This window comes from Struthio camelus, chromosome Z (assembly GCF_040807025.1).
Source record: "Struthio camelus isolate bStrCam1 chromosome Z, bStrCam1.hap1, whole genome shotgun sequence".
In the NCBI taxonomy this organism is placed as follows: Eukaryota; Metazoa; Chordata; class Aves; order Struthioniformes; family Struthionidae; genus Struthio; species Struthio camelus.
This window is the reverse complement of record NC_090982.1, coordinates 79,743,844-79,756,667: the sequence shown is the minus strand read 5'-3', so window position 1 is coordinate 79,756,667 and position 12,824 is coordinate 79,743,844. Positions and strand designations below refer to the sequence as shown.

Here is a 12,824-nt window from a genome sequence, read left to right as displayed (position 1 = left end):
GGTTATTTCCTTCTTTCCCTGATTTATCAGCTATCCTTTGGGCAGCAGCTCCCCAAGTTCAGCAACATGATTTCGAAAAGGGGTGGGAAGTCATATGCATCATTTGGGAATCACTGCTTTAAGGGATTTCTCACCCCAGGATATAAGCACAAAATTCTCTCTCATCAGCTTACTGAATTTTAACAACTCATCTCCTCTACCTTTAGGGCTGGCCCAGCTGCATTCAGCCTATAACTTCTGTCATCCTTTGCGGCAGTTCTCTGCCTTGCTTCCTTGTCCCGTCTTGCCTGCACCTCCGTCCTTTCTTCCTTACTCTTGAATTCCGTCTTTCTGCCCCAGTGCCTGGTGCTGGCTCCCCCCGTTCTCCTCTCCAGCCAACTCCTTTCGTACCGAGATCTCCTCCTCCTGCACATCAGGCTCCAGAAGAGGTCTTGGTCTTTCTCACAGCAAAACCCACATACTGGAAAGAAAGGGAAGGTTTAAAACTGGTTCATCTATACTAGCAAACTAAGATTGAGAATATATATGATACGATGACATAGACATTGGAACATACTGTCAATGGCAATTGCTACATCTGAGCTGGATAAAAAAAATACAAGACACTTCAAACAAATGAAGGTCTGGAAGATAAAATGAAACCCCCAGATAATTTATTACATTAAAACCTCACACACATATATTAATACATGTTTGGGTTTAAGATGGGATTCAGCAGTGGGAGTGGAGAGGCTAAAAGTGGAAAGAGCGTGACTGTTACAGGCCCATTGCGTGCAAGGTGCACAAAAGACACGACTACACAAACTTGGCAAGTGTGTGGACACAAGCACACAGGAAGAACACAAAGTGAAGGTATGGGTAGCAGCCTTAGCCAGAATCATGTTACTCCACACAGCCTCATGTAAAACACAGCCTGATGTATAGCTGAAGCGTATTAACTGGAAACACTCTGGACAAACAATCTACGGCTGGACTAACTCCCCAGCGGCAGCTTCCTAATATAGGAGCTTAAACTTAAAAGGACACTGTCAAGTGATTGCTTTTGGTAGTTTAATTTTTGCATTTCCTCTACTGTTTTAGTAGACGGAAAACAATTCCCCTCCCAGTTCTAACTACTGATTTTGTCCTTTCCTACTTGACAATCATTGATTTTTTTTCTAAGGCTATAAATGTTTTAATAACTTCAACTTTGTTACTGCCTTATGGCAAAATATCTTTGCTTGCACTGACTGCTAAACACTATTCCTAATGTACTGCTGATGACCAGAGCAAGAGCCTGTATTATAAAAAATGATTTTTCACAGGCTCTACCAAATTAATAGCTTTTGTTTCTTGGTTCACATCTCAGAGGCAGTTAAAACACGAAGGTCTTCACCCATCAGATATTTCGACCATCTTAATTCTAGAATTCTTGGCTACAACATAAAGGTATGTCTCCCACGTAGCTCTGACTGATGGACAGCACCCACAGCATAGAGCCCACAATCTTGACAATGTCCTTTTAAAAAGTTACTACTAAAATATAGATTCAAGTCAAAAGTCACCATCGGAATTAGAATAGTTAATGGATAAAATGGATCATAAAGAATCCTAAAGTGGTTAAACATTGGCACCCACAAAGAACCACAGAAGGTAATGCTCCCATGCAGTGTTCCAGAATGTGTACACAAAGGCACCTTTTTAAGAGCTATACATATTTTTTTTTGCTGTTTCAGAAAGGTCGGTTAGTCCTTATTAGAAAAGGCAATTACAGTTGCAGTCAAACTGGAAAAGAGAAGTAAAGTGATTGGACTGAAACTGGAGAACTATTTTTTTTTACAAATATCAACCTTAAAAAAAAAAAAAAGAATAAAAAATCCTCTGAAACCTATGTGCTGGTCATTTCTTCATGGTTTTCTGGCTGCTCCTTGAAAATTTTTCTCTTCCTTCCTCTCCCTTTCCCTGTCCTCCTCAAGGAGGAGGATACGCTCACCTCAATTCCCAAGAGTCAGCCAGCAGAAACACGCTGAGTGAGAAAACCTATTTCTCCAACTACTGTACTTGAATAGGACACCTACAGTTTGGGGGACTTTAACCAGATAATTCTGCCCTAGGAGGCTCAGGCAGTAGAATAAGAGGGAAATGCAGCAGCAGATGGGTATCTTGGAAAGAACTATAATACTTTAGAGACAGCCAGACAGACCAAGCAGGCCTTTCCACAGCAGTCATTTTCTGGTCCAGTAATGCCAGTTCCCCTCTTCAGACTTCTTCAGGCAGCTTTCAAAATTCAACTGGGATGCAAGAAAAGGGTATCACCTAATTTGTGATTAAGACTGGATCTGAATGAAACACCTCAGAATAATTTAAGGTTCATCTTCCCTTTCATTCTCCCTTTATTTCATTGCTATAACAGCACTGTGCTACTAGGGGCCTAAGCTTTATATCCTATATCGTGCATGCTCCCATCACAGAGGCATTGTGGGCCAAGTCTTGCTAGCTCCTTGCAAAACATGGGAATACTTTGTGAGAGCTACTGCACAAGAGCAAGTGAGTGAGAGGCGGGCAGCAGCGATACCCCAAGCATCAGTACAGAGACTCACTGCCATTAAGATAAGCAGGGTTGCCTGAAGAGACTGCCACAAAAGCTGTGCTGGCCGACAAAGCGGTGTTTGGGAGCAAATGGCCTAGAACTTGCTCATACAGGCGCAATTCTGCCTTTCCCTCGCTGCAATTTTACTGTGCAAAACGGGTATTTTAGCCTCATATTTCTAGGAACACATGCCAGTGGCTACTGTTACAATAAAATATGAACACTGCATTGTGGAGAAAATGACCATTAATCCTGTAATCTGCAGTCATTTTTACCAATTCTGCACATTTCTTTAAATAACCAAGTACATGCAGTAGATGGAAGTGCATTTAAATAAACTGAAATAGATACAACATGAATAATTAAAGCCGGCAGGGAAATGTGCATTGCGAGCCGCTAGTAGAAATAATTACTGATTTGTCTTATTTACAATAGAGCCTGGATACAGGATCAAAATAGTGCAAGTTAGGGAAAATGTCTGAAGAGTGTTCTTACCCTACAACTACTGTATATTTCATCTTGAAAAGTACATCAACTAAGTTTTGGACCACTGTAACGTCTGACTGTGCTCTGCTATTTCAGGGTTAGATTTCCCAGCATATAAACTATGTCAAATAGCACTGATTTAAGGAGGAATATATTTCAAATGGATACCTAGTGCATCAAGCCGCAACAACATCTATTACGGTTATTAGACACTGTGTAGTTGAGCTTAGGACATACCCCCTGAAATCCCAGCACAGTAAATATCAGAATGTTGGAGGCAAAAGTAGATCATAGAATCACTGGGAAAAGTAGTAAAGTGCTCGTACCTTAATATTCCAGGTTTTAAACAGGCTGTTGTTTAATTAGAAAATAATCTACTTAGAATGTGGTGGTTCTTGAGTGTTAGGCAGTTCTTGCAAACTGCTTCAGAACTAAAAATCGATAATGAAATAAACTTGCGATATGAGGCTGGCTAAACTGTGACTTCAATCTATTAGAAAGTATTATGCATTAAAAAAAAAAATTCTATTTTAGAATGATTACTTGGCATGTGAAAGATTTAGAAAAAAATGTTAACACTTCCTGACTGGTCTATCCCAAAAATGTTCCTGCAACATGATTGCTAAATCTGAAATGAAACAGGATGCTAATTAGTTATGTTTTAGAGGAGGGAAGACAATCAGTTGTCAGTCAAATAATTTAAAAATGATACTCTGACACAAACAAATCAGAAATAAAAAAGTTCTAAAAATTCTACAGAAAGGCTGTAGACCAAAAAGCCTTGTCAAATGAAGAAAATTTCTTCGAGAAGCCGGCTCTCTTCTAGCTCATCTGCTCTGCTTCTGGAACTCCGAGGGGCCTGGTACCAAGCCGATGGCCTGTGGCTCGCGTGATGAGGTGTGTGCATTTTGCTCCTGTCATGGGATTCTCTGTAGAGGTGTCCTGAGGCACATATGGGACTCATAGCTTCAACCAGGTCAAGAAGAGAGGCTTCATACCTAGAGAAATACATCAAGAAGATGGAATTCCATTAAGGATCTTGGCATCACACAGAAATTGAATCCAATCTTCCCATTGTCATAATTCAGCCTACATCTAGATCTGCCTAATGGGTATCACAGGAACAGACAGAATTTTGCTGTGTGAGCTCCGATAAGGAACACCAACACAGAGTTGTGAAAAGAGTTGAGCAAAGCATGGGTGCACAGTTTTTTTTAAGCTGTTTCATCAGATTTTCCATTTGAGGTGTATAATGGTCTTAGCGACACGCTGGAGATTGAGGACAGAACTCAAGAGATATAACAGCCAAATATACAGAACAGGTACAAGACAGACCCACATAGGTACCAGTAAAGTGACTTATACACAGGCTACACTTTTTTGAAGAGACTGTACACTTGATTTAGTTTCCCAGGGATCTGAAAACAGCAGGAACCTTTATTATTATTGCCACAAACTACACGTGCTTCCTGTAAATCTCTATGCACTATATGGAATCTGTCTAGTAGAAGCACTGAAGGAATACAATCTAAGTAAGGCAATACAAAATCAACGCTTCAGGCACCAAGAGAGAAGGTAAAGATGCTAAACATTACTCAAACTGTCCTTTAAGTGTGAGTACAGATGTGGAGGAAGGTTGCAAGCCAGTGTCAGCTAGTAACACACACTGAATAATGGCAGTTACTTTAGACAGAGACTTCCTATTAATATTCACACAGGACAAGACTTGATCTAAATACCAGCACAGGATTGATCATTACAATATATTTTCTCCTGTCCAGTTTTAAATGTCTTAAACAATATCAGTTCCATTGCTTCCCCTGGGAGGCTGTTCTCCAGTCTAAGAGATAGCACTCCAGAGTTTTACTCAAAAGTCACCTTAGTTCCATCTTATCATTGTTAGCACCAACCTGTCTGATTTTCCCAATGCCAAAGTAATTCACACACTCATTGACATAAGCAAAGAGAAGATTATTCACAGCACCCAACCCTAGGCATCAGTGTAGCTGTTTTGTTTTCACAGCCTCCCTCTATTGTAGGTAGAAGGAGTAGCTCCTCCATATGGTAAGGGAACATCTCAGGCTCCTGTTTCGAGTCCCTGTAGAAAAGCCTCTGCTCTTCCATTCGGGACAGAGGGAGCCTAGAAAGACTAAGCCACTAGGGTAGCTAACTAAATAGCAGCTGCCTAAATATGAGTGGAATGAAAAATTCTTAAGTATGAACATTCACAACATTTTATTGAGGTGAAACATTGCATTGAGGCCAATGTTATTTCCCAGAGGAAGCGTACCGCTGAGCTCATCACCTATGTTGTTCACTAACATCATGCAAAGCAGCAGCAGCAGGTAAAGCAACTTCCTTCCCTAAACTAGCAAAGCCATGCTAACATACTTCTTTAGCTCTTTCATTAGCTCCAGTGATGAGAGTTACATCCCAGCTGGTCAGAGAACTCATAGTAACTCATAGCTGTGTCAGAGACTCTGAAAGACTTCCCTAGCTCAGAAGAGTTAACTGCGCCAGTGATGGGTTAATAGTGATGTTAATGATAATCATTAGAGTCTTCTTACACTGTGATTGCACTGGAAAGTCAACCTTTTCATTCCCTTCAACCATTTTTATTGCTCCCTCCAATTTGATGGCAGTCATCATCCCTAGCCCAGTTCTGACTCACCATTACTGCATTACAGCGCTCTCCTCACGATTTGGCTACCAGTAGATTGGTTTATTTTCCCTCAGTTGTACTAGCTTATATTTCTCCCAATCCAAAACCATTTTGCAAATTTCTTGTTCACATTTTTAGCTTGTCTAGGTGTCTTTGTATTATTCATCTGTTCAAATCAGCCCCTACAGAGCCAAAGATGAGCGACTCAGAACAACAGCAACAACAACAAAAACAGAGGTAGTTTTGTTTCAGCTGGACTGTGCAAATGGCTAACCTCCCTCAAATATGATGCATTACAGTTATCCTAATCAAAAATTTCAAATATGTTTTTTGGGTAGCCGAGCAACACCATGTAAAGGACTCTGTTGTCTGCATTCAGAAAGCACCCTTTAAAAACTAAGGCCTTTGAAAGATATCTCCAACCTAAGACAGAAAAAGCCACATTGCTAGTGAAAACTAGCACACAACTATATTAGACAGACTTTTCACGTAGAGAGTTTTGGACTATACTTTATATAGATATACACAGATGCTTTGAACCCCAAAGAAAACCAGTTAACACATACACTGGTTTCATTAGCCACACCTAAAACTCCTTTTTAGATTAATCTAGTCTAGCATACAAATGCTTATCTCCTCTGACTGTAGTGCTATCATAAAATTTTCAATTTCTCCAGCAGCCACATTCAATCACAGATTAGGTTAGGGGGAAACCAAACCAGCCAGTGCATTTACAGCAAACGTGCAGGCCCTAGATTTCAGCAGTACCTTGGAGTTCATTTCTTCCGCAAGTTTATCTAAGTTTTACAGCATTTCTACTATCAGGAAGGCTAAATGATTTGGCAGATTACAAGAGCAGCAAATAGCAAAGATTATGTAAAAGACCAGGTGTTGTAAATCAGTCTACTTGACACCACAGTTATATATGCAATAAAGTGAATGAACTCTGCTAACAGAGCGCTATCTGATAAACAGAATGCTCCTTGCAGGTATTTAGTGTTTAATCCCATGATAATGGTTTGCCCTAGTTTGTCTAGGCAACATCAGACAGCACCTGGCTGGAGGCAACACAGTAGACCTAGAATGGTTTGAAGCTCACAGAGACAATTTTCTCACAGTTTATTTGCATCCAAAAGTTTAAAGAGATGCAGTCAGGATGCTCAAATCCTGAAACGCAGCATTCTCTGAAAAACGGGATATATATTCCTTGCATGATCTGGATAAATGCATAACTAAAAACAAGCTTCGTTATTATTATTATGACACTTCATGGCTGACGCGAAGTCAAAGCTGCAGGATCAGGCACTCAAAAGCCAGGACATTTCAACATGAAAACTGATCTGGCAAACTTAGCTTGCAAATACTGAGCACTCTTTTAATGCAAATGAACAGCCAAGAGTACCCTTGTATTGTTTACGTTTCCCAAGGAGAAAAAAATTCCCAGGTACCTGCACAGGGCACATAAGTTGCATACAGACACTTCTCATGTATTGATGTTCAACAAAGCAACTAAAATGTTCTATCAGTGCTAGATATTTGTGACACAATATTTTTATGGGTTTTGTCCTCTTGATAGAAGGAAAATGAGGTGGGCAACTGTCCCTTTAAGGATTGTGATAATTCAGTCTGTCTTCACCTTTTTGCTATATTTGTCAGTATATTAGAAAGTCAATGAGCACCTCCGCAACAGACTGGAAAACAATCTCTTTTCTAAGCCTGGTTTTGACACTTCCCCCATATATATATTTTTTTAATCTAACATTCATCAGCTTGAAAGTCTGCATGTTTCATCCTGTGAGAAGAAAATTCGTAAAATCTACTCTACAAGCTTAGATTAGAGCTCTAAATTTGGTGAAACTAATCTTATTCCATAGTCTCCAGAAATTCCATTAGCAAAGGGAACACACAGCGGTGGTGTCCTGGTCCCGCCGAAGGCAGGCCAAGCCCCAGAGGGTAGATATAGGAGGCGAAAGAACAGACCAGGTAAGCTCTGAAGCTTTTCTTTCAATAACGAAATTTGAGCTTTGTTTTTGATGTAAAAGGTAAATCTCCAAATATGGCTCAATAGAGAGCAGCATAGAGATGCCCAAACTATTTGAGTGTTAGGTACCACTGGGATCAAACCAGTACAGAACTGCATCCTGGCTGGTTAAACTCGTCCTGGTCTGGTGCTGCACAGTGCCGCAGCAACATTCCCTTAATCCTGTGCGTACAATTAACAGTTGCTGGAAATTTGGCTCCTCAGCCACTCAGGTGATTTTGGAAATTTATTATAAACTTTAAGCATTAGCTCCTAATTGAATACGGAAGCATCTAGTGGAGTTTATACACTCTCCATGTAGAGGAGTTTTGTAGTCCATCACTAAGGTAACAGGAAACATCATAAAGCATTATGATTCAGAACAGCTCATTAAATGCTCACATTTTAAAGAGGAAAACAGTACAAAAACAAAAACAGGTCTGCACAGTGCCAAATCCTTCCTCCCACAATATTTCTGTTTCATTGCCTGTGCAGCAGAAATACAACTCTGAGAACATGTACAGGTGCATCTTACTTTGCACTGCGCTTCCAACCCGAATGGGGAGGAACACTCTTGCATTTTTATGATGAACACACAAATGTGGCTACTGCTCTGGGAACTGTAAGGTCTCTTACACCCAGGACGGCTACTGAAAGATCACCTCAAACCATTTGGTTCTCTGTCAAATAAAACCTGCTGGGCAATCACAGTTCAGACATTCCTACAATGCACAGTACCTAAATGGTCTGGTTATGCAAAACGCACAGAACTAATCACTGTGCAGTATTCTTGAAGGTAACCACAGAGCATCCTTACATCAACGGGCTGAACAGTGGCACTTGTTTATTCGTTTTTAGACTTTTGGGACGTGTCATTGAATTTTTAATATTTGTCTATTTCCCATGGTAAAATATGTGATGTTTCTTACACACTGTTCAATTTTTAAACTACATTATTGTATTTTCACATTGCGCAGCTGTTTAACCAATAATACCATTTGCTCCTTCCTGAAAAAACAGCACAACCCCAAACTAGTTTGCTATTTGGAGGACCAGGAATTTCCCCATGAGGCAAAATAACTAAACTTATTGGAGTCATAAATACTCTGGCAGTCAGATATATGTATATTTCCTTAAACAAGCAGTGTCAGATATTATTTGATCACTATGTTCAGAGATATCTTTTCATTTACAGTCTCTGAAAATTTATTCTTCAACCATAAATGCATACAAAACACACAGAATGTCTGTTTTGCAAGGGGATGGCACTTCAACAAAGCATACTGGCAATACGGTTTTGGAGATTAGTAGCTATACAGGTTTACTTTATTTAACTGTATATACCAAAGGAAATAAAAAGGTTTATTTTTATACTGCTGCTTATATTTTCAACATAAAGTTCAAAGTGATTTACTAATGTTACATGAATTGGCTTTGAATTACGCCACAGTATTGTGCCCAAGTACAAAGCCTAACGCTATTTTGTATTCATAAAACACTGCCTGCCTCCAAGCACTTTACAAATACTAAATACAGCTAAAAACACATGTAAGGAGTAGGGAATAGACCCATTTTAGAGAAAAGGAAACCAAGCTTACTGTTATTCTAAAGCAAATATCAAACCTCTACTAGATTATAAAAAACGGCAAATAAAAGCTGCTTCCCAGGGATAAAACACAGAGGCAGAGAAGGTGGCCTCAGCAGCCAAACTACCCCAAACCTGATGATAACCTCAGGTTGTATCGCAAGCATGTTACCTGTGGAAAAACTGGCTGTGATGACTGATTGCCCACCCCCAAGTTAATGCAGGCTATACGGGTGGTGGGCAAAACCCTGCCCAAATTAACGGGCCCTCTGCAATGCCATCTGTCTCCAGTTGTGCTGTAAGGACGTGTGAAATATCCTGCTGGCTCAGACCAGGATTCTGACTTGTAGTGGCTGGACAGAAAAGGAAAGTTGAGGAGAGGCTAACTTTGCGGTTATTGCGTGAAAAGCCAGATGTCAGGATAGGGGATCTTGCCTTTCACGTTTGAACTGCATCTTCAGTGACCAAAGAATTCCCATGTAGCGACTCTCAAGATGCTGCAATCAAAAAAAGAGCAGAGGAGTGTAGTCTTTGAGGCTGAGGCGTCCAGAGCACGAGTAGGATTAAATAGAGAATCAGAGACAAAGGGACTGCGCTAGATAGCGTGAGATTCCTGTTTTATTTTACTTTCACACAGGCTGGGAGTCTGAGTAGACACTGTTCACTGTAGGACACAGGAAGAGACAAATCCAGCAGCGCTGTATGTATTTAAATCAACTCCAGGTTGGGCCATATTTCTTGCCTGTAACAGGTCTGTATTTTCCAGAGGCAGCTCAAAGTTTCTTAATTCTTACAGAAAAAGATCAGACCGCAGAATATTTCAAAGCAATTAAAAAAAGATCTGAGCCTTTTATTTAAAATACATCACACAGTGTAAAACAGAATATATTTACACAGTGTCCTCAGTAAGAGCCTCCCAGAGTGCTGTAAAACCCACACCCACATAATAGAGAGCTTATAGTATCAGAGACTGTTACAGAACTCTCTAAGGCAGCATTCACAGAATCATAACCCAGAGAAGGAAAAGACTTATGATCATCCAGCCATCTCCCTGCTGACGAAGAACCATTCCCTACAGCATGCTTCTTAATATTTGTTGCTAACAATCAGCCTCTTGCTCTTGTCCTTGGGAGGCCATTCCACAGCCAAATACATCTCATACTACCGTTACCATTATTACTTAGTTGTGAGCTATAGCATAACCTGGAGGGCCTGGATCAGGATCAGGGGCACCCACTCTACAGACACTTTTAAAGAGTGATTCCTTATCCAGAAGAGCATACAGTCTAAATAGATAAGTCCAAAATCTGGGGCGAGGCAGGGGGGGAGAACATACAACTAAGGAGAACAGGGTAGCATGGAAAACATCAAAAATGTTTCATGCATTTTTGCGTTGGAGTTTGGTAGAAGGAAAACGTACGTGTGATGCAAACAAGAATACATAACAAGAAAATGTTTCTGATAGTCAGGTGGAGACAGACAAATAAGGTTTCTTCTTCCTTCTAGCTTCACACCACTAATCATAGCTAAAGATCTTACATGGTATTCAGAAATCCATCTCCTTTTTTGGTGCAAATACACCTTAAGTATTTGAATAATAATGCATTTTTTCCTTCTGCTCCAGTCTCAGTCAACGTTTATCCAAGCCACACACATTTTAATCTTCCCTCATAAATCAATACCTCTAGCACAGCAACAGATTTTGCTGCTCTCCTCTGATCTCTGACAGTATCTTTCCAGTAAGTGATCACCCAGAAATGAGCACCATATTCCCCCGATGCGGTAACACAGAAACAGAGAGGAGAGCTGCTCCCTCTAACATTCAAACGATGCATGCCTTTGCAGACTCAGATGACACTGGCCTTTCTGTTGCTACTGCACTGCTCTGCAGGGCACTTTCTAATTTGCATGTATTGATACACTGTGCTCTAGCATATCGCTCTATGCTGTAAGACCTACAACACCAGCAAATTGAACGCCTCATTCTGTGGGGTTAGCAGCAATTATCACTAAATCTTGTGAAAAATGTCGTCAGAAACTGCAGCCCTTTGCATTGGAGGAATTAGGAGAGAGCAGAATTTGGCAACATCACACCTTTGCTAACTTAAATGAGTTGTGCTTGAAAGCATTATGGGATACCCTCTTCAACGTGATAAACAGCAGTAAAGAGCTAAAGAGGACTTTGTCTTGAAAGAGGCTGAGCACTGCTGGTTTCCCTCTGGCCTTTTGCATCCCAAGCAGAGCAGGGTACAAAAGGATACTGAGTTCAGCAACAGCATCTCAGAAAACTTTTGCCCTAGGTCACAGCTAATAAAAGATTTTTCTTTCTCGGTTTTCACCCTGGTTTCACATATGACAGCATCCAGCTCGCTGTCATTAGTGAGACAACACTTACTACCACTCTCATTCCTCCTTGTGGCACAAACAAGCTACTGCCCTCTTCATTTGACCTGTAGGCAAAGACCAACACCTAAACTTCCCATCTGTCCTCACTCCGTTCCCAAAGCTCCCAGTCCTACCTCTTTGCCTTGGTAACTCAGCCTTTTCTATTATTTCCTCATTGGACTTTCACTCAGACTCTGCTGTGATGTTACCAATCTGTCGGATACAACTGAAAGGGCTTCTTTATTGTTTTTGTCTGTGTGCTGTCAGTAGTTAAAAAAAATAACAAAAAATCCAGATCATTTCTTTTAAGAAATCTACGGCTACAGGCAGCTGTACCGGCATAACTGAGGTTGTGATAATTCTGGAAGGGGGAGGGTGAGCAGAGAAATGAGCATTGGGAAGTAGAGAAACCTTTTAAATCAGATCTGCCAGTGACAGAAGGAGAGCTCAGAAAAAAGTTTTGGTAAAAAAAAAGGAAGATATTACAGAACCACAGAGTTTAACAACCACCTCTGCAATCTCTTGGTTTGTATTGTCCTTCTCTCCCTTCCTACACACACTTTTCCATCTCATCAAGTCCGAAAGCTCTTCAGATCAGAAAATGAACCTTAGTGTATGTGCAACACCTGAGGCCCTGATTCTACCGTGATATTACATAATAACTTTGCACTTCAGAGCATGCTTGGTTTTTTTTCCCCTTAAGCACTCTGTCATCCCAGCGTATCTTCATCATGATCTTCAAGCTTTATTGTTCTGGGCCAAAACTAAGCTACCATCATCTTTTCTGCCATACCTCATCCTCATACTTCTCCTGCCTTAATAGCCGTTTTTCCTCAATATTTTGCTCTTACAAGTTTGTCTCCAAGCATTTTTCCCCACACAGCAACCTCTAATCCAATGAATCATCTTTTAAATTGCGCTATTGCTTTTATAATGTACTAAAGCCTTTGACAAAGGGTTGCATATATAAGTGGCAGTGCAGTTCTGTACCTTCTCTCTGCCATTCCTGCTCATGTCTCAAAGTTTTGACTTTTTTTCATATTTCATCTCTTTTCCCTAATTTGCTTCTTGCAGAGCTGAGAATAGCTTATATCCCTGTACATTGCCAAGAAATTTG

At 40.5% G+C, this 12,824-nt stretch overlaps 1 protein-coding gene across 8 annotated transcripts in view; it reads right to left on the bottom strand.

Moving 5' to 3' along the window:
- Positions 1–616: 616 nt before the first annotated feature.
- The window catches only part of LOC104152006 (protein hinderin-like), a 173,707-nt gene continuing 161,499 nt past the window's right edge, over positions 617–12,824 (bottom strand). For all 8 annotated transcript variants that reach the window (XM_068926510.1, XM_068926514.1, XM_068926509.1 and 5 more), the window contains one exon: positions 617–4,053. In XM_068926510.1, coding sequence (XP_068782611.1) covers positions 3,840–4,053 — 214 coding nt within the window. In that variant the 3' untranslated portion in view covers positions 617–3,839. The remainder of the gene's footprint in view (positions 4,054–12,824) is intronic.